We start from the raw sequence: 26,311 nt of genomic DNA, 5'->3' as shown, positions 1-26,311 counted from the left end.
TAATACCAATAATAATAATAATAATAACATCATAATAGAGTTCCATCTGGAGCCCCACCCAGCCTGCAAATAACACCACAAGTCACAAAGAATGGGTCGCCATAATGATACTGGATAATAATATCTTTTGAAAAAGTATTGTCCTCAGCAGCAGGACGAACACAGGGAGTGTAGTTTATTTTGGGTCGATCCCACACACACTATCCTGCAGAAGCTTTAAATACTCTCCAGGACACCAAATCTGCCGCCACAAATAGTCCCTCAATACATCATTTGCTTATGTTTGAGAAACATTCGCTAAAACTGAAATGCCTTCGAGGAAGTTATTTACTTTATTCTATTTGTTCTTGAGTGATTACGATTTAAAGATTTGCATCTGCGTTCGCTGCTGATGAGATTAAACAGAGATTTGTCCCAAAACAGCTGTGGTTCAGGAAATAGATCTCTTTATTTGACCGGCTATCAGATGGTAAAAATACTGCACAGCAATTTATAACAATCCAGTAAAGTAAAGTTGTTTTTGCGTTAGTGGAAATATTTGGTTCAAGTTACAGAGAAATCCAGCAGGAATGGTCGCTTCTATGCAGATGATGTTGTGTTGCGGCGAAAGTTGAATTAAGTTCAACTTACCGACGCTCTGGTTTGGCACAGTGCCACCGCGATGGCACCGTGCCCACGGCAGAGAGGTGAATTCAGGTAAAAATAAACCGGCTGTTGTATTGTTGCTTTTTCCATTTGCCGCAAAAGGAAAAAACTGAAATATTACTCGAACCTTTAAGTAAAAATCACAAAGTCATTTTAAAACCAAAGTGTGTTAAAGTAAAAGAGCTGGCACAGGAGCGCGTGGTGGGGGGGCAGTGATGCTGCAGATCTCCACTTTCAATTACCGAGAGGAGGAGCGTACCCCCTCTCTATAAAAGGCCTGAGAGCCTGTCCCCCCTGTATGTGTCCCTCGTCCTCTCTCCTCCCACACTGAGACTTCCAAGCCGTATCCCTGAGCCCTTCTCATCTCCCATCACTGTGGTCCGAGGGGTCCCGGAGGTTTTTGTCTGCCACCATCTCATCATCATCATCATCCTCAGATTTTTTTGACTCCTCAACGCTTTTCCTGGGACACGGCTCAAGATGCCAGAGCCCACAAAGAAAGGTAGGAGTGTGGAGAGTGAGGAGGGAGTCAGTGTGATGCTCTAGCATGTTTTATCTGATTGTACGACTCCTTCAGTGAGTTGAAGCGAATTCTGTTTCTCATTGTTCTTAATTGAGAGGAGCAGACAGTTGATGTTTGCGGCTGGGAGCTCCATCCCCAGCCGGCTTGCTCATAGGAATCCTCAAAGTGACTTTGACAAGGGTGTTGTATTACTGGTGCCTGCAGGAGAAGATTTGAGGTTTATGAACAGATTCTATTGCTGCTGGGGGGGGTCGGGCACGTCGGATGGTCCTGGGTGATGCCGCTGAAGAAAAGACGAAGCGCCGAAGCTCAGCGGAGGAATGTTGTCGAGGGCCGAGCCAGACGCGAACCCATGATGGATGATGCAATTGGGATGAACTGAGCGAGGGTTGGGCCTCAGGAGGATAAGTGCTAGCTTGACTGTGTTTGTCAATCTGATGACTGGAGGGACAGAAGAGTTCAGACCCCCTCAGACTTGCCCTCCTCGCGCAATTCAGGTCCAAATTTAACCGCACACATCATCTCAACCCGTGTCCGTCCTCCACACCGTAACGCCATTCATCTGCACCATCGTGTCCATCAACATTCCCCTTTAATCTGCTCTTGTCTGTCATTACGATATGGTGTTACTCCCACCCTCCCCGCTAGCCGCGCTCTTTGAGGGGGAGGGGGGGGGGTGGGTCTGCCCGATGAGCCAGACATGCCCATGTAGAGGAAACTGAACATTTTGTTTGGGTCTTGGAAGCCTTCCTGATGAGAGCTGATACAAGTTTTTAATAAACCTGTCATCCTTACATGGACCTCTGACCTCCTCACATGTCAGGCCTGACTTGTACAAACTGTAGATGCTAACGAGGTCCGTCCTAGATTGTCCTTCTTTGAAGATGTCTTCCTTCCTACGTCTCAAAATAGCTTTTGTGGAGTTTTGTCTTCGGCCTAACAAAAGTTAAAGCTCCACAGGCCAGTAGGGAAAATTTGTGATTTGAAATATCGGGTTATTTAAATAAATAAAACCTTGACTGAGTGGACTCTTGCCTCCCTTTTGAGACGGGGTCTTTCATTGGCATTGATGCAGACTGGCTCCCAAAATCCAAATATTAGAGTAAGAAAACCAGTGTCTCATAATGTAGCTCTGTGCGGTGGATAGTGTACAGTACAGATGCCCCCACAGTGATCCCTGATCCCCTCAGAGACAAAGCAGTGGAGAAATAGAGGCAGCAGATTCCTGTCTACTGCAAACACCCCCCCGCAAATAGCCACAGAGCAGCAGATAAATGAGGGTAGAAAAGTATTGTTCTTTAAATGAGTCTGAACAGCTGAGGAGGAGGAAGCCAGAGCTGTTGTTTTAGACGCCCCGCTCTCCGGCCTTTAAAAAGTCCGAACCAGAGATGACGGACTGGCTGAGTTGTCCCCCCCCCCCCCCCCCTGGATCTCTTGGGACCGGGATTCTTGTCCCTGGAATAGTTCAGAATGAGTGCGCTTTTAATCCCCATCCCTTGTTCCATCTCCCTCCGCTGCCACCTAAACCCTCGTCCTCTCCTGTGCCACACGCCAAAACAGACACCTCCCTCCGTTAAGGATGGATCACTCAGTGACCCCGTCCCCCGGGGGCCCCCCCAGGACTACCCCCGCTGCTGCTACGTTTTGGGTTTCGGTTGCGGTGAAGCCCGTTGTCTTCACGTCGTGAGATTTACTGTCACAATGGCCCTTCACTCTCCCCGGGTTTTGTTCTCCGGCATTGTTGCTTTGTGTTACTGAACACCTCCTCATAAATCAGACCTGTGGTAAAACCCGAGGGGAAAGGCCTGTCAGCAGCTAATTGCCGCCGCAGCGCAGCTCTCATCCTGCAAACAGGGTCATGCAAGTTCCCCCCCGTTGTAAATCCCTTTCAACACAGAAATTAAAAAAATAAACAAGGAGTGAACAGAATGAGAGCATCCACATCATTAATTCAAGCTCATCATTAATAAAGTAACGGTCTATATTAGGAGAAATGAAGCTGCCGGCCGTTTGGCCCTTGCCGGAGCCGGTGTGAGCCCTTCTGTCTGCAAGCCAGCAGCGGCAACAGCTGAAAATACCTGCAGCCCTGTCAGCTGCACTGGGAGTCCTCAGAGGTAAAACAAAACCTTTCTCCACTCTCATTATCTCAGCGGTGTTGAGACAGGGAGCGAGCAGGGCTCATTCCCGGCCGCATGATGTGACCCTCCAGGATTGTGGCCCGGTGGCCAGCGACACATTGTTTGGAAGTGAGGTGGGAGAGCGGCTAATTTTGACAAAGGAATGCTGAGAGGGAATCACAAATGGAGGGATATCAGAAGCAACGGGGCAACAGGAGAAAGTGGATGGTAACAATGGTGCATAGTGCATTGACATACCAGGAGTTATAAATATTCATAGACTGGCCAAGACTTATCGAAGGGGAGGAAGGAGTTTCCATTTGCAAAGGCGCTAAAAGAAGAGTCTCGGGTCTCGTTGCATAAAGAGATTTAAAAAATGTATTCATAGTCAGTCACCAAATACATGAGGAGAGAGAAAAACTGTGTTGGAGTATTGATTTTATAGACGCTAATAACTCTTCATGTTAACTATTAAGTATTTTGAGGAGGTCCATGTCAGCTGCGGCACCGACACGTGCCGGGTCCAAGGATCTGTCACTCAACTCTTAATCCCCACCACCAGGAATTCAAACTGAGCGAGGACAATAAATATATCTGCTGCTCCAGATGTTTTATGAGGTGCCTGAATCTCTCATGCGTCCTAGACAACCTCTGGTTGCTCCATGTGTCATTAACCCACTAATAACAAAAGAGGTTAACGTTTTAACCCACGTCATTGGATGCCAGGGGCTGTGTGGAAGCTTTGATCGGCTGAGGCCCCCACCGAGTCCTGTTACACGGTTTTGATCGTCGCATCGTTACATGTTTCTGTTGGTGCCCCCCCCCCCCCCTCCATCATTAGCTTCATAGGTCTAGACGAGGCAGAGGGCAAACTCGTGGTGCGTCATGGGGCCTCCGTCATAACCAGTTCAGACTACGTGGTGTCTACGCTAGAGGAGCCAGTCTAACAAAAAAAAGACAAAGAGATTTAATGAAGGTTGATCAATGAAGTGAGTCACAAATGGAGAGAGATATTTGAGTGGATTGTTTCCGGAGTCTTATGACAAGAGATCTTGATTTCCTGCTTGACACTGATGTTTTTTCTTTCTTTAGATGAGATGACTAACGGCCAACCAGAAGGTGAGTGGTCCCCCCCCCCCCCGTCACCTCACAGTCAAGCAGATTGTATCTGTGCACATATATATTTTGCCTGAAAACACTGGGGGGACTAGTCGAGTCGTGCAGCTTCAGAAGAGAACACCCGACTCAAAGCGCGCTCCTCAAACACTCATCCCTTATTTACACTAAGGTGCATAAGCACAAAACCAAACTAAACACGTCTTCACTTGCAACACAACAATCACAATTTGGCTTGAATGTGCAAACACAGCCGCACATGAGTGTAAATGTGGGTCCGACAGTCTGCCATGCGGATGTGCTGCTGCTGAGTGATCTGTGGCGACGGTCGAGCTGTCAGCATCTCTGACATTCCTCTCGCCAGCCAGCTGATCCCTCTCTGTTGATTCAGTTGACGCCCCCCCCCCCCCCCCCCCCCCCCCCGCCTTCCCGTGTGAGCAAGGTGCTGGCATGCGACTGGCCTTTTGCCGGCGCTAGACTTTGACCTTGCTGCAGCATCTTGAGGCTCCAGCGTGGTCGGGGTGGAGGGGGAGCTCAGCTTTTTAGGGTCCAACTAAAAATGTTTGTATAGGTCACATGTAATGTACCAACATTATTCGCTGCCGTTTGCTGCGTAACATACATAAAACTTTATTACATTATTGAGTCGCCTCAACAATAGCGTTTCGACTGATTGACCCCTAGTGGCCGTTAAAGTTACATGTTGTACGTATTCTCATAGTGTGTATCTGCCCAACACTGCTCATAACACATGAAACTGGATTAATTAGGAGTTTTATATGTATATAATATACAGTATGTGTAGTGCAATCAATAAAATAATACATAACATAGAAACAATGCACAATACTTCCTGACAAAGCATCAACAGTCACAAGGCTGTGATTCAGCATATTAACTATAATGATTTTACAAAACTCTATTCAAACCTAATATGTATAGTTGATGATCGAATATCATGGATCTATATCTATATTTCCTGTCTGGGTCATGTGTACATATCGAAAGAAGTACTGTGAGAAAGTGTGAATGGCGACATGCGGTCAGGTGGGTGGATGAATGCGTTACTCCACGTTTGTGTGTTTCTAGGTCTGTGTGTGTGTGTGTTGGTGTGTGTGTTTGTGTGTGTCTGAGACATGAGAGAAGTAGATGCTGAAGCTTTGTGCTCATTAAAGCAGCTGTTCCATCCACCGTTATATTTGTCACACGCTCAGAAAGTGTTGCCCCAGAAAGTAACGGCGCTCCGATGCCGCTACCTGAGATTACCCTGGAGGTTTCTCCCCCGCCAGGTGGGTAACCCTGATGGACGCCACCCCCCCCCACACACACACCCCCCTTCACTCTGTGCACAACGCTCTCACATCACGTGTTCGTTTGGTGTGTGCCATCACTGTTTTCTGTTGTTACTCAATTCACTCTGAGAGGCCTGACACTGCACTTTTCTTGTGAAGGTATGATTGTTCGATATGTTCACGCAAAAGGTTACTTAGGTTAGCTGTAAGTGAGCCCCCCCCCCCCCCCCTCCCCACACACACACTCACTGTGCACATGTCCACACACCCGCACTGCTCTACATGCACTTTGCCTTGGGTCGTGGAGCTGTCACTAACCGGTGCTGTGGCTGCTGTTGTATTTGCACGACTTTGACAAACTGAGTCATGACACTGGAGGTATGAAGTGAAGGGATTAGAGAAGTTGGGTTTTACTGACTCTGTTGACAGAGAAAAATTGAAACTAGTAAAAGATATCAGGTGAATTAATTAGTCATTGAAATGAAAGGAAATTCATTTGAAACTATTTTGATAATAGATCATTAATTTCAGTCTGAAATACAAAGAATTCTCTCAAGTTGAGCTCTCAGGGCCACCGTAGAATGTTGGATAAATAATAATTGGTTTTCTTGATAAAATTCAAAACTTAATTGAATTTGAATCTTTTAAATATAACATTTCTTTGTCTTCCGTGATAAAAGATGAGATGTATTTAGGTTTTGAAAAACTGAATACATTTATATAAAAATATAAAGTATAAAATATTTTTGCTGTTTCAATTTTAACAGGTTTATCTTTCTTATTGATAATACGGATATTTTATGCATTCTGTGAGAGTCAGTGAATCCCTGCTTCTTTGATATCTTCACAGTATAGATATTAAATGACCAGATTAATGTCCAATCACAGCTCCAGACACCATCGTATACCTCGATTAAGCTTCAATCATTTCACAACAGTATTTTGGACGCTTAATTCGCTCATTTTGTTCAATTTGATGAAATTACACCTCTGGAGGATTGGATCTGGTCATTAGATATCTATACCATTCGAGCAAGCATTGTCTCGCAAGGCCTTGGCCTGCCCGTGCTTGTGCGCGATGCTTGCCGCTGCTCCAGCCCGGCGCTTTGTCTGCTGTACAGAGGCGGTAGCAGAGGGGCAAGAGCCAGTAGAGCCTGTTGGGAAGATGCCAGAGCCCCCAGAGCCTGAGCCGTTACAGGCTGTGGAGGCTCAGGAGCAGAGTCCCCCTGAGAGCGGCTCAAACCAACCGCCGCCTGGTGGGGTTGGGGTGACAGAGCAAGCAGAGGCCGCTAGCCCGGCTGTAAAGGAAGAGCCGGGCCCTTGCTCCCCCCCACAACTTGGTAAGTATTCCTCTTAAATACAAACCAGTCCGACGTCTCTCCTTGTTTAGGTGCATGTTTTAACCCCTCAGACAAATCAATAAGAAGCCCCGAACGACTCACTAGATCGTTAACTTGCACAATACATGGCTCAGCAGCTTCTTTTTATCTTGCATATCTAAAACGTGGCTTTTCCTGCAGCAGAAAGCGAATAGATGACCTTTACTTCCCTGCTAAGAATGCAATGGACTTCGCTCTCACTGACTGGAGCCATGCATTGAGTTATAATTTGCTTTTAAAAACGATGCTTCCGTCCCAACTTGGTTTTAACAGCATGTAAACTTCGAAGAAAGAAAAACAGATCAAATCAGATTAAAGACTAATATAGACGAATAGATAAGGATTTATTGATGTAGTGTGGATTAAATCCTGAAAGGCCACAGGATTCTATTTGTGTGCAAGGTGAGTAAGCGATCTGAATTCATTCCTCTCTAATCCAGAACCATGAATGTGAGAACAGAGCTGCAGAAACATGCTGACACTGTGTAGGAAGGACATGTCAGCTGGTATCTACTGATGCTTTGATCTTCATCGTGTGGAAGCAGAGAAACACAGCTTCACATTCTCTTTAGTAACACAAGGTTTTCTTCTTTGTTGCTTCTTCTTTTCATGCTACAAGTTCATTGCGAGTGCGCTTTTGTCTGCAGCTCGAGCACATGAATATTTCCATGCACATTTTTTCTCATCCCTCAGTCACAGAGTAGCTATGTCTTCATGTGACACAAGCCAAATTGTTCAGTTGACATTCTGGTCCCCATTCCAGCTGTCCAAGAGCTGCATGTCACAACCATCCATTCATAGTCTCGTCTCGCATGTGAGTCTTGTGTCTTGTTGGCCTGCCAATGATGGACTTGGAGCTTTTTGATAGGTGGGTCTATTTGTCTATGACGCCTCTATTGCAGATGACGATCATGAAGCAGCCACTACCCCGTCCCCGACCCCCCAAGCAGGTTGGTGACCATAACAAACCTCAGTACCTTCCCCATTTGTTCCTCCTCACCTCACTCCTTGAGGACGGTTGCGATGGCCCACTCAGCATAAGTTAAAACCGACAGGAATATGGTGGGGGGGATATTACGTAATTTTACAACATATGTTCGTGTCAAACCTGTAGATATTCCGATGTATGTCGCCGTAGACATACATGTTGCAAACGTGTGATTTCTACATGCACAGTGCCACAGAAAAACTCATACAAGCACATCAACCTTTATTTATTGATCTTAAGTGAAGGTATAGATGTGACTATGATTATTTCACATGTATGTATTCTAAATAAATACATGGACGTTTTGTGTTTGTGCTTGTTAACATAAGTGCACTTTACTGGTTCACATTTTATGTTGAATCTTGTGTATTTGTTTGTTGATGTTTCTTTGTTCAAGAACACTTTGTTAGCAGTGAAATTTAAAACACAGCATGAATCACCTCGGATATTAAAAATGGCCAAACTCCGGCCGTCAGAATTATAATTTAAATCTCACATCAGTGAACTTTGTTTGGATTTGATAGAAAGGATTAATGCAAACGAAATATCTTAAGTTGTTGTTAGGCCATATTCCTTTTAATGGTGATAGCCTTGCTTTTTTCATTTGTCTTTGTAAAATACTCAGACATTTGGGAAATTTGCTTGATATCAATTTTAATTTCGAGTCTAGCTAGTGCCTTAAACTAGGTAGGTGACGTACACAGTATTGACCCAGCTTATCAGAAAATAACTGGCCTTTGTCATAGTGAAAAGAAAATATGAGAGAGTACAATATTGAATACTTACATATTATAATAAAAGATAATGTGTACGTAAGACAAAGCTTTTGAGAAGGAGCTTTGATGGAGCTCCTTCTGCATTTAGCCTCTATGCTTTAAAACGATTTACATGTTCCAATGTAAATCGTGTTAAATCAGCAAGTAGAAAGTAAATCCACCAAAATGTCTGAGTATTCCAAATTGTATTGGTTATATTTTAAGTATTATATGTTGATGTCAGTATCTGGAGCTGTCTCAAAGACCATCCTTGATGCTCCCCATTAAAAAGCTGAGTAAAGCAGCTGCATGTGGAGCCTTTTGTCCCGTAAAACCAAAATATATAATACAATTTATAAAATATATAAATTTCTCATATGCAGATTATCCAAATAAAGGGCCTAAGTCTTGTCACCTGATTAATTTCAATGATGAATCTGCTTTCTTCACAGAGGATGCCCATTCAGTCAAGAAACTCTCAGTTGATCTGCCTAGTAAGATCCCTCTATTAAAACCTTCCACTACTGTAGTAGCAACCAAACCAGTAGTTTATTTTAATTCAGACCCTGACGCCTGTCTGAACATATGAAACATGTTGGACACATGTTTGTTTCTAGATGTTTTGTTGTGTGCAGATTTAAGATTCTCAATAGACGGAAAATGTTCCAATTTTTCCCTTTTAACATATTAATATTGCCCATTAATGGTCTGATGCAGTTTTTTGACCTTTTAATTTGAATTATTAGGGAGTTAAATCCCTCAGGTCAGTGTGTTGAAGTCTTTAATTGCTTGTTGGTTACTTCTCATCAGTGTGTGCCTGCTCCAGTGGACTTTACAGTACTATTCTGCACAATATGCTGTAAACTTCTCTCTGTCTTTGTTCAGATGATAGCGTCCATGTGTCAGCCATGGGGAGAAAAGACTCAGGTAATAAAGTGGAAGACGAATACGAGACTATTAGAGTAAATAAGTTGATTTTTAAAAACACCACGAGAAGAATCTCAACTGATCGAAACATTTGGTCAAATCAAACCTTGCTCAGCAGCTTTCGGGGTTAATTGGTCTAAATGTTGTGAAAAGTCTGTTTTCCTGGAGTGTTATCTGTCCTCCTGGCCACATAAAGGGTATGATGGGGCTCTGGGGGAATTAAATGTCTTCGAGGATTCGATAAACAACATTTTGTCGAATGAAAGCATCTCAAGTAAAGACGGCCCCCAGACAACAGTGTGGGATTCTGGAAACAACCAGATTAGTGTGATTCATTCGCAGTCAGGCCTCCAGGACCACACAGAAGAGTGGAGCATCAGGAAAAGGAGGAATTTACAATCGGGAGTTTTCCGAATAAATACACTTGCTGAAAATGTCCCTAAATCATGTTCTGCCTCGGAAGCGATCCACCCTATCTGTGCTTCATATTGTCCGTGCCATGCTTTCCATGCTGCAATGAGCTTAAACTCCGCTGTTGTACGTGGTGTGTGTGTTGAAAGTGAGAAAATGTGCGTCTCTTTAAGTCTCTTTCGGTTTCTCTCTGTAACTCGACTCTGGTAAGGTTAAATCTTTCAGGTGATAGAAGGTGGCTGTGTGGAATACTCACTGTAACACTCTTACACAATGGCAATGGAGATCTGTGTCGTTTGTCTCTCCTGACGGAGCAGTGTGGTCTCTGGGAGAAGGCCAGAACCCAGATGAGCTGGACAAGCCCATTAACACCCCGCCGCTGTCCATCCTGCTGATAGAGAAACCTCAAGGTGGCACCATCCCAGTGGGTGAGTGACAACACAGGGGAATATGTGTTAAAGAGGAGAATACAGACGGGAATTCCTCACACTGGTTCCGTGGCCATCAGGTGGTGAACAGCCCAGTTATTACTTAAACAACTGATTGGTTATTTTGTGCCTTGTGACCAAAGGGGCCGACATCAGCTTCGTGGCCAAGGTGGAGTGCAAAGATCTCCTCCGCAAACCCACCATCAAGTGGTTCAAAGGGAAGTGGATGGATCTGGCCAGCAAAACAGGGAAGCACCTGCAGCTGAAAGAGACCTTCGACCGACTCACCAAGGTACCCTACAGCAAGGCAGCAACACACACACACACAACCTGTCAGCAACACACAACATGCAAATGATTCCTACCGATCACCCTCCCTGACAGATCCACACATTTGAGATGCACATCATCAAGGCCAAAGAGAACTATGCCGGGAATTACAGGTGTGAGGTCACCTACAAGGACAAGTTTGACAGCTGTTCCTTTGACCTGGAAATCAAAGGTTTGTCCGAGTGATTATGTTCATTATATTTATATTTATAAACATTGGGAGATACAGACTATAAATAAAGATAGACGACGCGTCTCCGGTTCCTCCCACGATACAAAAATGAAGCCAAAATATCTTCAGATGCGCGTGTTGCCAAAAACAAGAAATTATTTGATGCATAGGCCTTTTTATTTTGGTCCCATCGACTAACTTGAAGGGAGCATGGTTTATGATCTATACCTCAGCTAGCCACCAGGGGGCGATCAGGATGCTTTGGCTTCACTTTTTTGAGCTGTCTATCTTTATATAAAGTCTACAGAGGAAAAATAGCACAAACGCTGACTAGCATGTGTGTTGTTACTGTCTTCCAGAAGCTGAGCAGGGCTCACAGAATATTGATATCCGATCAGCTTTCAAAAGAAGGTAACAAAAAGAATGTGATAAGACATATTCATATTCAGAAGAGATCAACAGCAGCCATTTTTTGAATTCAGTATTCAAAAGTATTCTTAACTGTTTCGGAGGATCTGGTCTCTAACAAATGTTCTGTACTCATAATTACTCCTGAAACACCAAAGAAAAGAGAAACTATGAACATTTCACCTTCAAGTAATATATTCGATATTACATGTAAGTGTGACAAGATGGTTGTAATCATGTCATTAACCGTTTGTCCCGGTAAGTAAACTCCACGTGGAATTAAAGGCCAACACTTGGATTTGAAATCTCCTTTACAAAACAATGACAGCAAACGCAAAGCATCCCAGCGTCATTGCATCACCACAATGTTGCTGCTCGTTATGTTGTCTCAACATTGACTCAACATCGTGGGGATGTAACCTGGGACGACTCTCGACTTGTCTCACACAAACCCCCTTGTTTCAAGCTTTTACCCCGATAAGGCTAAGAAAGTTAAAAAAGGGCGGGTCTTGTGTGCGGACCAATCGCGTTAGCTCGGAGTTAACACGTTGACGTCGAGAGTCTTCTGCTTTGGGTTGCTCTTTTAGCATTGTTGTCTAGTGCCTGTAGCTGTTCCATCTCTGATTACGTCTTCATTAATCTCTCCTTGTTAACAACAGCAGTGAAGGACAAGAGGATGCAGGCGAGCTTGACTTTAGTGGTCTCCTTAAACATAGGTGAGAATCACATCCACACCCCGAGTGGGGTTTTCTGTTTTTTTTTACACCATTTTAAGCCCCTTTTTTTCCTGGATGTGCTTCTTCTTCTGTTTCTACAAGATCATGTATCTGTAATTTGGTTTGTATGAGGCCTCTGTTTGAGAGGCGAGTTCATGTCGACATCAGCTATGAGGCTATAGCCGGGGTTTTCAAAGTCTAACACTGTGAGCGCCCACTTAATTAACAGTGAAACAACTTTAACCCCGCCCCTTTATCTCCACCCTGAACAACACAGTTTATCCTAATGACCAAAAAAATATCAGAATGACAAGATAAGATAAGATCTGAGTCAATGCTGGCAAAATTCACATGTTACACCAGCAGATAGTCAAAAAGAGGCAACGAAATATATATATGTTTACAAAACGTAAAGATACATAAATAAACCTTTACCAACAGACTATGTTGGGTAGAGGAAGTAGAATATATATTCTGATACAAACATATCGGCAGGAAAACCATGAATATCTAAGAATATACTATGCAACATGAAAGAAGTTAATATTAATTGATTTTGTCGACCATATTATCTTCTTTGACTTCGACTAAAGCCACATTTGTTGGCCCATGTATGTTGAATTGAATGGAATTTTCTAAACTTGTATTTTTTCATTCTTAGGAAAAATTTAAAATTAATTATTTTTTAAGATCCCCCCCCATGCCCCTGTGGGCTAAATGCCTCAGTTTGAAAACCTCTGTGCTATACCAGAATTTCTATGGTGCCTCCAAACACCATCATGCATATTGGCATATTGGAGCTGACACCCTGCAGCGTTTTAAAGTGTGAGCTCAAACAGACCTATAGGCAGTGACACTGTTCACCGGCGACATTCCACATTTATTTTGGGCTTGTCTCTTCTTCTCCCCCTACATATTCAGAAATCAAAGGTTAGTAGAGAGAAAACCATAGGTATTAAAACGATTAGACCTTACTGCGGGTGAGTACTGTAATCCTGTAGAGTCCCCAGCATGACATGTAGCTGTAGGAACTGGACGAGTAAGAGTGTTGGCCTACTGTAGAACGGTAACACTTCATTTGAACGCAGCATTCCTATCGGCTCCGACGGCAATCGGCGATGATGGAAATGGGCCTCGCAACCGCACACACTCTGAAGTGACCGCTTCACGTTGAACGGCACCTTCACGAGGCAGAGAGCGCCATTTTGGATCATTCACGATGTGCTCGTTGGCCGCGGAGAAATGAGGCTGGAGAATAGTGCTACCGCTACATTGTCATTTTATTTCAATTTAGAAATATAAGACAAAACCCCACCATGTTTATTTTGGCCTCCTTCTTAGTTGCCTGAAAATAAACGGATGAGAAAACACACGCAAAGCAAAAATGATATAATCCTTGACGCTATTCACCTCCAATCTTTCAGACATTTGGGTAAATGTCTGTGAAAGAGCGGACTGACTGAATGTTCTTTATATAGACTAACGTACCGTATGCACTCATGTGCAGGGCTATATCTCCTCTAACCTCTCTGCTAACAGCTCCTATGGACACACACGTCATCTAACAGTGTCGGAGCCGCTCTGAAGTGATCAACCAAACCAACATTAAACAAAGGGATGGGCCAGTTCACTGGAGCGACAGGAAAAACATCAGAGTCCTCATTACAGAGTCCCTGCATGCTGCAAATCAACATCTTAGTACACAATGATTGACACGTTTACAAGAACAAAATCCTCCATTTTACATTCGTCCACCAATTTACCTGGTAATCTGTCTAACGTACCAATAAATAAACATAGAAAGCTGACAAAAACAAACAGACGGGGGAAAACAAAGGAAAATTGAATTTTGGGTATTTATTTGAAATTTTTATGCTATTCCGGCGAATAAAAAGGAGTTAATGAAGCATTTCTAAACGAGAGTCCTCTCCTTATCAGTGTAGAAAGATATTTTATACAGCAAATCAAAGCAAAGAGGAAGCTAAATCCTAGGGGACGTGTATGTTATTTAAAAAAAAACATGCAGACACAATTAACCCACAACAACTTCCAGTTAGAGTAGAGAACAGCTCTATGTCGTGTATTCATAGCACTGCCTCCCTGTCACCGTTAACATATGACTTCAGAGCCAATGTTAACACACAGGTGGACAGCTCACCATGCCCATCCCTTTGTGTGACATGTCCTGAGGAACGTTCTCTAAGAAAAACAGTTTTAATAAAGCTTAATGTCTTAGAGTAGGAATCCCCTACCTTTACTAGTCCCTTCTTATATAGACACCACTGAGTAGCTCCTCAGGACACGTTGCAAACACCAGCCGATGACTCGTTCCCTCACGCTGTTCCTCCGTACTCGGCACCACTAGGGAGCCGAGACAGGACGACACCCCAGAGGTGGACGTGTGGGATATCCTGAAGAACGCCCGGCCCGACGAGTACGAGAAGATCGCCTTCATGTACGGCATCACAGATCTGAGGGGTCTGCTGAAGAGGATGAAGAAGATCCCCAAAGAGGAGAAGAAGAGCGAAGGTGATGCAGAGTGTAAAGGACTTGAAATGAAGGGGGTTTGAATGTGCTTTGTTTGGTGAACTTAATTTATTGTCTTTTCAAAGCTTTTGCAAAGAAGCTGGAGCCGGCTTACCAGGCGGACAAAGGCGGGAAGATCCGCCTGGTGGTCGACCTCGCCGACCCCACTGTCGATCTGAAGTGGTACAAGAACGGACAGGAGATCAGGCCCACTCCCAAGTACGACCCCCTCGCCTCTGTGTCTCCTCTCTGTCTTCTCTCTGTCTTCTCCCTGTCAACACCACATGAACAAAGTGCATTTTTCCTCCTGTAAAAATGCACTTTGTTTGTATTCGCTTACTTCTTCTCTGATATTCTGTGTTTTACATGTTGTGACATCTCAAAAGCACAATGGTTCACATGTTTGATTCCACACGCTACAAACATCCCAACAGCAATACAACAGAAAGGATTTAACCTTAGTTCAGTCACACATTTATATAACTCTGACTGCACTGTGAACCATTGCCCGGTGAGCAAATAACATTACCTCGACTCTAATGTGGCTCTAATTAGCTTCCATGCAGTTTCACACACATAGGCAGCATAAAATAAACGAGAACAGAGCTACATTTGGGTGTGATGCAGTGTATGATGTCAACTGTTCACATTTACTGTTGTATATGTGATACTTTGTGCAGGAAAAAGGCCGTGCCTCCTTCACAGGTCTTTAACCAAGTCTGGCTTTGGAACAGATTTAATTCTGTAGACGCTAAATCAAACAAATATTGATCATGTATTTAAGAATAACTTCTAAATCTTTCAAATCCACCAAGGATGAAAGAATGAGTATTTTTTTTTAGGAATCTGGAAAGTGAGATTTAGGACTCATCTTAGTGAGTGGCAACAAAAAAGTTTAAACATATGAGTAGCATTGTGACAAATCTTCAAGTTAAGATTGTCTTGCCAGAGTAAAATACTACTATATGAGATTGATTTAAAAAATGCTCAAGCTTTAAGCTCCATAAAAGCATTGGATCAAATTTACATTTTCAATGTGAAAGGGGTCGTTTGTACTGACACTCTTTCCTAATAAGGCTAATACCAGTTTGAGTAATAACCTAGGAGTCATTCTAAAGTGTTGAATAGATTAAGTTTCATGTAAACTACATACATACTACTATTAACCAGGCATACAGTGACTGAGAGTTCTGTTCAAAGCCACTTGAAGTTAAAGCCATCTGGGAGGTTATTGCTGTTTTCTGCTTCTGGTCTCCTGGGGCTCCCTCTCTCCTCGAGGCCTCGCTGTCAATCGCTGTCTCTCTTCTGATCCTTATATCTGTTGTAACACTATTGCTGACAACATTCTGTATGCATCCAGGCATGATGTCTCTCTGTCCTTTGTCTATGTATCTGTGTGTGTGTCCGTCTGTCTGTAACATTATGGTGGTCCTTCCTGTCTGTGGCACCATTCTGGCTCCTCTGCCGACCTTTAGTCAAAGGAAGTAAGTCTATCAGTCCGCCTCAGTCAGTTTTGGTACAAACCTGCTTTCACTGTCTAGTCACATTTCTGGGTTTGCACCAAGTATTAAATGCATGTTGACTGAATGATCACATATTATTGTAATGTGGTTTTAGGAATGTTTTTGTTTCCTGTAGATCACCAGTTTTGTCTTCTTCTTGTCTAAAGTATTTTCTATTTCAATCTGAACTGCTTTTTATTGGCTAATATATTCATCTGACCACTGTTGTAACTAATGGACTTACTGTTTAGGTATATTTTTGAGCATAAGGGAACACAGAGGATTATGGTCATCAACAACTGCAGCATGAACGACGACGCAGCCTATTCTGTGGCTGCAGGAGACGAGAAGTGCTCCACCGAGCTGTTTGTCAAAGGTATCTCCATTAAATGTTCACGTCTTCCTGCACTTATATAAGATTCTTCAATCTTTTTAATACCCGTCCATCCATCTGACTTCAGTCTCTTCTTCTGCCCTCGTCCCACAGAGTTGCCAGTTAAGATCGTTAAAGGTATTGAGAAGGTGAAGACGACAGTGAATGAGAGGATCGAGCTGGAGTGTGAGGTGTCAGAGGAAGGTGCTCAGGTCAAATGGTAAGATTTAAATAGGATAAAAAGTTTAAGGTGCATAATTACTTAAAATAAATGCAAGATACAGTTTCGAGACTTTGTATTTTCTCAAATTACATTGTTCTTTTCTTTTAGAATAACATAAAAATAAAATAAAGCTTCTTCCTCCTTCAGGATGAAGAACGGTGTGGAGGTTCCCACAGGAGTGCGCTCCAGATACCGAGTCAAGTCCGAGGGAACCAAACACTTCTTGGTGATCGACGACGCCTCCAGAGAGGACACTGGGACATACTCCATCATGGCCACCGGGGGCACATCTGAGGCTCGCGTACAAGTCGACTGTATGTAACGTCTTTTTTCTTCTTTTTTTTTAAACGTTCTGAATTGCTTTAACGCTTTTCAGAGAATTCAGCGTTTGTTGTGTTGCTGTTCTTTAGTGAAACCACTGAAGATCTTCCAGGACCTGCAGGATATCACAGTGAAGCTGGGTCAACCATTCAACATGCACTGTGAGATCTTCCCTGGCAACGTCCCAGGCCGCTGGTACAGGAATGGACAGCTGATCCAGCCCAATGACCGCATCAACATCATCCACAAACATAAGTATGTCCTCTCTGTTGAACTTACTCAATCACAAGCAGCTTCAAATGGCTGATAAGTGACATTAATTTGATTTTTTCAGGGTCCACCGACTTGAAGTTGCGACTTGCTCTCTCCACGATGCAGGAGATTACACTTTTGTACCTGAGGGATACTCACAGAGCCTCTCTGCCAAAATTCACATCATTGGTACAAACACAATTCTTTCCTGAAATGGAGCTTTGAAAATGTTTCTATATATTATTTTATCTTTTAACAATCTGATTTTATGATGTGCAGACCCTCCCAGAGTGCACTTGGACAGCTTGAACTTACCGGAACAAACCATGACGATTGTGGCAGGGAACAAACTTCGCTTGGAGGTCCCCATCACTGGAGAACCAGCGCCCAGAGTGGTGTGGATGAAGGGAGAGCGGGTGAGTCTTCAACTCTTCTCAAAGACGAGACTGCTTTGAAATGTCATCTGTTGTTCACCAAGGCTTCTATTCTATTTCATTTTATAGCTATAGCGTTTCGTTTACGTCTCTTCCGCCTCAGGTCATTCTGGAGTCAGGCAACCGGGTCCGAGCTGAAACGTACGGCGATCAGACCAGTCTCACAATCGACGTCACAGAGAGGGAGGACACAGGGAACTACAAGATCGTCCTGCAGAATGAGGCCGGTGAGGCCACGGCCAGCATCAAGATCAAGGTTGTAGGTGAGAAATCACAAGAGGTTTGAATCTAAAGAACATAGAGAGGGTTGTAAATGTCTCTTTTGAACCCTGAATAAACGTTTGTGTTGTCTGCAGACATTCCTGACCCTCCAGAGGCTCCCTTGGTTCCAGTGGTTGGGGGGGATTGGTGCTCTATGACATGGGAACCACCGAAATATGACGGGGGTTCGCCAATATTGGGTAAATGTTTTATGCATCCTTTTTATTACCACAGTTTTAAATGCATGTGTTGGTTTTAAATGCCTCTGATGGTCCTGTGAAGGCTACTTCATCGAGAGGAAGAAGAAACAGAGCTCCAGATGGATGAGACTGAACTTCGACCTGATCAAAGAACTATTATTCGAACCAAAGAAGATGATTGAAGGCGTGCCGTATGAAGTGCGGATCTTTGCGGTCAATGCCATCGGCGTGTCCAAGCCCAGCGAACCATCCAAAGCCTTCACTCCCCTCGGTGAGTAGCCCAATGTCTCCACTTAGCAGTCTATTGAGCTGCTCGGCTTCACTTTATCTATCAACCCTCCCCTAATAGTGGACACAATTTCAAACAGTGAGCCTTTGGTGGTGCATGTGAAATCTGCCCTTGGTACCCCGGCAACGCAGCTGTTCCTCCCCGTACTCCACCATCCCAAGCATTCTGACTGTGACCTCCACGAGACACGCAGGAGCTTTAGGGGATATTAAATATGTCTTTATAATGGCTGCCAAATCATCTGTGGATTAGAGGTTTAGGCGATCAGGTCTGTCATGGGGTTCAATAGGAGTTAAGTATGATTCAGAATACAAGAATAGACGGCAGGAGCAGGGACTAATGAGATCTGCCAGGGAGATTGATACCACACCAGCCGCAGAGAGAGGCGCCTCGCTCATGTAGCTTGTGACTCATCGAAATGAGTGTTTTCCGATCTTCTTCGTGCCATTGTTGGGATCAAACTGTGGCTGCTCTGATCTCCCCTCAGCTGTGACCAGTGAGCCCACCATGCTGGTTGTGGACGATGTGACGGACACCTCAGTAACTGTAAAGTGGCGTCCTCCTGAGACCATCGGAGCTGCCGGTCTGGATGGATACTTGGTGGAGTACTGCATAGAAGGAAGTGAGTCAAGTAAAGAGATACTAAAGGGTCTAACAGAACTCCTGTGATCTGGGGTTCCATAGACACCTACCACACCTATGACAATGTTCTTTCACATGGAGCCAATCCCCAACATTGGGAAAGAGACAGGTTATAACATGAACAGGTCACCTGAGTATAGCAGGGACAACACACAGAGTAAAACATCCTCCACAGTCACACCCACACTCAATTAAGAGGCTCCAATGTCTCTGGTCTGTTGGAAGAACGTAGAGTAAACTGAAGTAAACCAACGCAGACACAAGGAGAACATGCAAACTCTGCACCTAAAGGTCATCAGGTTCAATCCCTGCACCTTTTTGACATTTATATTGTAGCCTTACACACGATATTATGTCATCAGCGTGTGAAGCAGAAACTGAAATTAGTGACTGTTTTCCCTACAGCTGATGATTGGGTGACATCCAACACTGAGCTGACGGAGAAAACGAAGCACACCATCACTGGACTCACTCCAGGCACCAAAATCTTAGTTCGAGTCAAGGCCATTAATGCTGCAGGTGCGAGCACTCCCCGGACCCTTCAGCACTCCGTCATGGTCAAAGAGGTTATTGGTGAGTTTAAAATTTAGCGTGAAAGTCTGACATTATGGATGAAAAGGTGAAAAGGAAATATCTAACATCATTTCACAGGAATTAACCTACGAGCCTGTCTCCTCCTCAGAACCGCCCAAGATCCGGGTCCCCCGCCACTTGAAGCAGACGTACACTCGTAGAGTCGGAGAAGCGGTCAACCTCGTGGTGCCATTTATGGTAAATCTCTTCTCGCTCCAGTAATCCTCTCTCTTCATCTCTGGAGGAGAAAAACTGAACTCATGCTGTTCTGTGTGATGTCTGCAGGGCAAACCCAGGCCAAAGGTCTCGTGGTTGAAGGACGGGAAGCCCATAGAGCCTTCCCACGTCAACATCCGCAACACAGAGTGCGACAGCATCATCTTCATCCGTAAGGCAGAGCGCAGCCACTCTGGGAAGTACGAGATGGCAGTGCAGGTTGATAACCACGTGGACGCAGCCATTATTGACATACAAATCGTAGGTGAGCAAATGTATCATGCTCAGAAAGATAATCCAGATCATAATACAATTCTGATATTTTGAAAGAAACAAACCATGAACTCATTATCCATTCTGTGACGTTTAGACCTTCCTGGACCTCCCCAGTCCATCACAATTGAAGATGTATGGGGAGGGAATGTGGCTCTGGTGTGGACTCCACCAAAAGACAACGGCAACGCCCCAATCATTGGCTACACTATTCAAAAAGCAGACAAGAAGACAATGGTAGAAGATTGATTCATACGATAATAAAGATGCATGAGAAACATCCAACATATTCAGCACTTCTGCAGAGTTTACCCCTGCTTCTCCTCTCTGCTATTCAGGAGTGGTTCACGTGCATCGAGCACTACCATCGCACCTGCATCACCATCACAGAGCTGGTGGTCGGGAACGAGTACTTCTTCAGGATCTACTCAGAGAATATGTGTGGCCTGAGCGAGACCGCCACCCAAACCAAAAAGAGCGCCCTCATCATGAAAGAAGGTACAATTGACTGAGATATCAGGGGGTGGAATCGTGCGGGTTTGTGTGTATGAAGTAGAGATTTTAATTGGTTTGAATGTCTCCGGGGTTTGACAATAACATGTGAGGAAATTGTTGTGATCAAATGCGATCAGGAAAACGTCCGGAACATTCAGGAGGTGGCGTTTGGATTGAGCAGGAAGGAGGCTCCACATGACGTAGACAATGTGCGATACGTAGCTTCGGGTCCATCACGTATTAGATAAATCAAGACGCCCAATTGCTCACTGAATGTTCAGAACATTTTCCTGTCGTATTCTGGGTTCACTCAGACATTTTCTGGATATGCAGGAAACTGGAAAGAAAGGTTTCCAAAAATGTCTGGAGTAGCCGACATTTGCACTCTCACATCCAGCCCCTTTTGGAAAAATGTCTGGAGTCTGGTGCATGTCTGAAAGTAGCTTTAGATAAAATTTTAAGTTTGTATTTCTGACTTTAAAAACTACTAATTTTCGATGAGGGAAAATGCTTCCAAAGTGAAAACTCTTGGAACAAACCACACTGGTATTGTATATTGAAAATATTACTCAAGCAATTTCTGTTATCTGAAAGGTACTGTCAGTGATCCACCCTCAAATACAACCGGGGGTGGGGCTATGACTGACAGGCCCCTAAACGTTGGTGTCTCAGTCGCTGATAAATAAAGAAACATTGTCTTTCCCTCATTACATAGGGATTTCCCCACATGATACCACTCAGTATCATGCACAACCCCATTCCTTTACCCTTACCCCCACAGGCTTGCAGGTGAAGACGCCCGAGTACAACGACCACGACTTCAAGGAGGCGCCAAAGTTCACGCAGCCGCTGATCCACACTTCTGCCGTCGCAGGCTACAATGCTACTCTGAACTGTAGTGTCCGAGCCAACCCAAGGGTAGGTGGGAGAACTGCAGGTAGATATGGCACATGTTTAGGACACACTCAGGTAAGTGTATGCTGCAGTAGAACTTGTTTTCTACATAAATACCTTGTTATATCTCATTTTAAAGGATGGGACCATTTAATGGAATTCTTTGAGTTTAGGAAAACATAATAATAATATAGTTTTCATCAAATTAACTACGGAGATCAGGAAATAATTCAGATGGGTGGTACAAGAAATGTAATTTAAGAGAAATAGATTCTGCCATTAAAACCACAGTATGTAAATGCCTTCTCCAATCTGTCTGCTGGTATAACATCCTCTGTTTCCGCCTGCAGCCCAAAGTCGTCTGGATGAAGAATAAGATCATGATTGTCGACGACCCGCGCTACCGCATGTTTAGCAACCAGGGAGTATGTACCCTGGAGATCAGAAAGCCCAGCCCCTATGACGGTGGCCTGTACACCTGCAAGGCCGTCAACGACCTGGGAGAGGCCCAAGTGGAGTGCAAGCTGGAGGTCAAAGGTCAGTGTGGAGCGCTGTGTCTGTATCAGAGTCAGGTTTCCCAACGTTTTATTTTATTTCCGCTGCTTATTAGTCATGTCTTTGCATCTAAGAGGAAATCTACTGAACCATTTACTGTCATGAGTCTGTAAAGAATGTTAAATAGCAAAGACAACTTTGGGAAACCTCCTCCATCGGGGTCCCCCGGTGTTTGAGCTGTGTGTTACAGTCTACCAAGCGGCTGACCATATGGCGATGGATGTGTAAGTATCTGGACTGGGTTGCACCAGCTATTCGTAAATTCAGTGAGTTCTTAGAGACAAATAGATAGTTTCTAAGTGAACATTTGCGAAATCGGTTGAAGACATTTCTTACATAATAGATTTAACTAATGTGTAAAAAATCTGTTGCAAGGACCTAACAACACATTAAAATTAGCTGACAATCATGAATAAATAATTTATTTTATTTTAATGACTTTATTTGTTGTACATGTGACAGTGAGAAGCTCTCATAAGGTTTATAATGAATAGACAATATCCAATGATACAAACCTAGCTCACCCACTTCATTGGCTGTTTCTATTTAAGGTATATTGGGGTTTTTCTATGCATGTTAAACAGCATTTTATCATGTGGGTCAGATTTATATATTTACAAAACAGTTCATTATAAATATTAAGTTAAAACTAATTTGGTGTTGCCAGTTTTTTCAAATGTAACGATAAGTAAATCTCTACCTAGTAAACACTTATAATAAAACTTGGGAAGGTCTGAGCTTATGAATATCTGGTGCAATGGGCCACTGGACCCCATATATTAAAATAGATGTAGTAATAATCCGTTCCACTTCTCCATCACCACGACATGTAGAGGTTTATCCCCCTCTCCTCACACACCTCTATCCAGCCCAGTTCATCCAGCCATCTCATCCCCACACACCATATCAACAAACAGGCCTTGTCTACGCTACTGCAGGTATTTCTCTGAACGGATATTTTCCCCGCAGTTCCGTCTCTGTCCACATGAACTTCGTTGAACAGAATATCCTTGTCCGGACGAGAACGCAAAAACAACTACAAACGCTCAAACAAGCATGTCGGTCCAGTAGGTGGAGATACGATCAATGAACCATCAAACACTAAGTCATATTTGGCTAAGGCAGACGCCTGTGACTCCCGATAATGTGGTGCAGTGATGCTAAATTGAGCTTCAAACTTGTAATTTCACCTTGCCTTCCTATCCAAACTAGCAAAATCTAACCAGGGTGCGCAGTAAGCCGTGACAATATCAATTCCCAAACGGAGTTCTTGAAAATCTGCACTTTTGGAGGGCGTGTAAAAATCACTTGCTTTTAGTGACCTAAGTGTGGATGAGAGAATCAAGAGCAAAGGAAAAAGTTTGTTTCGCAAACATATCTGCATTAGCGTGGACATGACGAGAGCCTGTCACCAGTCACTCCTCAGTGGGCATAACTTACAGAGTAGTTTTAGTTAACTGTTCTCCACAGATTCCACATGGTTAACTCCTCATATAAAAGAGTTCAGTAATAACTCAACAGTATTCCCTGGTGCACACATATAACTCCATGTAAACATTGTGTTAACCCCTCTTCTCTTCTCTCTCCCCCAGTCCAAACTCAAGAATTGTGAATGTATGTTCACATAAGGTAAGCTTTCATATGGTTTTGGCATATGAAGCTTATGTTACTCATCATGCATCTTCTCAGCCGGCCCTTGTAACCTCGCTCGTCACAGTCACTGCGACTCGAGCAGCTTCTCTTCCCCAATAAACAGGAATCAGAGAAATAAAACTGGACGTGCATGATGGCTTTTGCTAAACGATGAGTATTAGCTGGCTGACTTTAACCAACTGTTTTGAATATGTACATTGAAACTATGTGGATTTAAAGTCAACCTCTCATGTTACTTGAGCCGCAGAAAAGGTGAGTAAAAAAAAGTTTTGCCAACTTCCTAACTACCGAGGGCAGCATCTGTTAAAGCTGGGACTGATGTTAATGCTATATAAATGTCTATATACATGTTTATAGACAGAGGATCAAACTAACAGCGGGTATTTTCCATGTTGTGTTTGTAACTGCCAGACTACTGACGACAGCATTTTATCTGTTGCAGGCTTTGGCTTGTTGTTGATGACGAAAAACATTATTCAGCAATGCAACAATATTCACATGCATTCATTTGCAATAATATGTGTCTTTCCTTCTAGTTCTGTGAACCTGAGCAGATAAAGCTCTGTCCCAATTCCCCACTAGACACTAGTTGTTAGAACGTTTATGGCAAGTCTAGAATCTGATGAGAAAACACGATATAGAACATAGAGTATAACTACAATTTCAATAGGGCCTCTCACCATTCGGTGCTCGGGCCCTAATAAAGTATTACTAGCAAGGGAAATATCTAAATTTCTACCAGATGGACTGGCACAAGACTTTCCTGGCAGAGCCACTGTGACGTTGACATCTGCGCTTTTGTGTTCAATAATTAGACTAATGAGTAGATTTCCAATCATTAAACATGAAAAAGGTTTTTCCTCATAACGTCGATTGCCGCAGCTCCTCCTTTCAGCCTCTGCCTGAAACACTTGTTTTAAGCTCCTGTTTCTTTAAGGCCCTGCTCTAATTGGCCAGCCGGCTACACTATTTTGTGATTGGTCAACTGCTAACAGCACGTGAAGGAAACGTCGGCCTCAGACTAGCTGCTGGGCGGGCATTATTTAAATATGGGGCATTGTGACGTCAAAAAGATGAGGAAGTATCGGCCGAACTTTTCTGTAGGGTAGAGGAGCTCCTTCTCCGAGACATTTAGTGTATAGTGAGGACTTGGGACGTGTTAGAACTGTGGACCTACATCCATGAACTTTTCTGACCACCTGTCTTCTCTCTTTTCACTCCAGTGTTGTGAACGTCTGGCCTGATCTCTTTGCTTTGTTTGCTTTGCTTGGTTCGGCCTGTTGCTCCTCAGCTTTCTTCTTCTCTCTCTGTTCTTCCTTCTTCACCTCCGCCTTCTCTACCTGCCGCCAATATTACAAGAGTTTTTTCCTGTCGTCCACCAGGGGGCTTCACCTTCTACGAACTCATGCAACGCGGCGTGCCCCTCAACCTGATTGACAAGTACCTGAGCGAGGTGAAGGTTGTCGAGCAGGAGAAGTAAAAAAAAAAGAAAACCAAAAAATGGACACAATTGCAATGAGACACTTTAGCTTTGCAGACATTTGTTGCCTTTGAGTGAACCTCGTCTCTCACCTACGGAGGCTGGTGGCCCGAAAGCGGATGGAGGGACGGCAAGACGTATAACTGGGAGTGGGAGAGAGCGTGCTGGTCTGTGGTGTGGCATGCTTTACACCACAGGGGGGGGGGGGGGGGGAAGGCAGTCCACTTCTTTGTCCCCCTCTTGTGTTTGTAAGACTGTGTCGGTTCAGATGCATGTCAGCAGTGTTTTGGTTCTAGCTTCATGTCGAGTGTAAAAAAATATATTGAAGCACTTATAACACAAGCAGTATTTACATGTTCTTTGTTTTTTGAAGAGTGTTTGTTGAAGATAGGAAAAGGGGATGTACACTGTAAAAAAAGGTTTTGTGTTCGTATGGTGTTGCTGAACTTCTATGTGGAAAGAAACCGGGAAAAAAACAACTTGAGTAATGTTGGATAATGTATGTGTTGACACTTCTGAGGATAATACACGCTGGTATTTGTTAATTTCACTTGGTTTAAGTCAATTATGTCCAATAGAAAAATGTAGAGGTTTAAAAAGACAGTCCATATTTTGCATGATGCATTATGATGTTTGAATTCACATTGGACTTGAAGCTTGACTGAGGCTCAGACATGTGTGCATGACTTTACCTTTGTAATTATGACCCACAATTACAATAAATAGTTCATTAAAAACTCCTACTGTTGTGTGTTCTCTTTAAGTTTGGATCTACTTCATTTGTTCATCATCTAACAAATCCAACCCAAAGAATTGATTGTGGCACAAAAGTCAGACCAAATCATTAATATGGCTTTTTATAACGTCAAGAATTTGTCTCTGCCCCCTTATTATTGATTTTCAACTATACTAGACTGACAATAATACAATAACATAATCCTG

General features: G+C 43.6%; 1 protein-coding gene across 1 annotated transcript; it reads left to right on the top strand.

The window, feature by feature from the left end:
- The first annotated feature begins 1,125 nt into the window (after window positions 1-1,125).
- Window positions 1,126-26,067, top strand: mybpc1 (myosin binding protein C1). Its single transcript, XM_053415129.1, has 34 exons — window positions 1,126-1,147; window positions 4,378-4,404; window positions 5,616-5,690; window positions 6,815-7,033; window positions 7,975-8,022; window positions 9,268-9,309; window positions 9,701-9,742; window positions 10,471-10,581; window positions 10,725-10,873; window positions 10,966-11,083; window positions 11,443-11,494; window positions 12,151-12,207; window positions 13,129-13,137; window positions 14,573-14,736; window positions 14,820-14,952; window positions 16,209-16,217; window positions 16,487-16,611; window positions 16,723-16,828; window positions 16,979-17,145; window positions 17,242-17,407; window positions 17,487-17,593; window positions 17,684-17,820; window positions 17,942-18,101; window positions 18,195-18,299; window positions 18,382-18,570; window positions 19,076-19,210; window positions 19,636-19,803; window positions 19,913-20,001; window positions 20,089-20,284; window positions 20,390-20,529; window positions 20,631-20,790; window positions 21,569-21,705; window positions 22,032-22,218; window positions 25,272-26,067. Exons 1-34 carry the CDS (start codon window positions 1,126-1,128, stop codon window positions 25,367-25,369), a joined length of 3,849 nt encoding a protein of 1,282 aa, XP_053271104.1. The 3' UTR covers window positions 25,370-26,067.
- The last annotated feature ends 244 nt before the right edge of the window (window positions 26,068-26,311 follow it).

The sequence above is a fragment of the Pleuronectes platessa genome, chromosome 22 (genome assembly GCF_947347685.1).
Source record: "Pleuronectes platessa chromosome 22, fPlePla1.1, whole genome shotgun sequence".
Classification (NCBI taxonomy): Eukaryota; Metazoa; Chordata; class Actinopteri; order Pleuronectiformes; family Pleuronectidae; genus Pleuronectes; species Pleuronectes platessa.
This window is presented reverse-complemented; position numbering and strand designations above follow the sequence as displayed.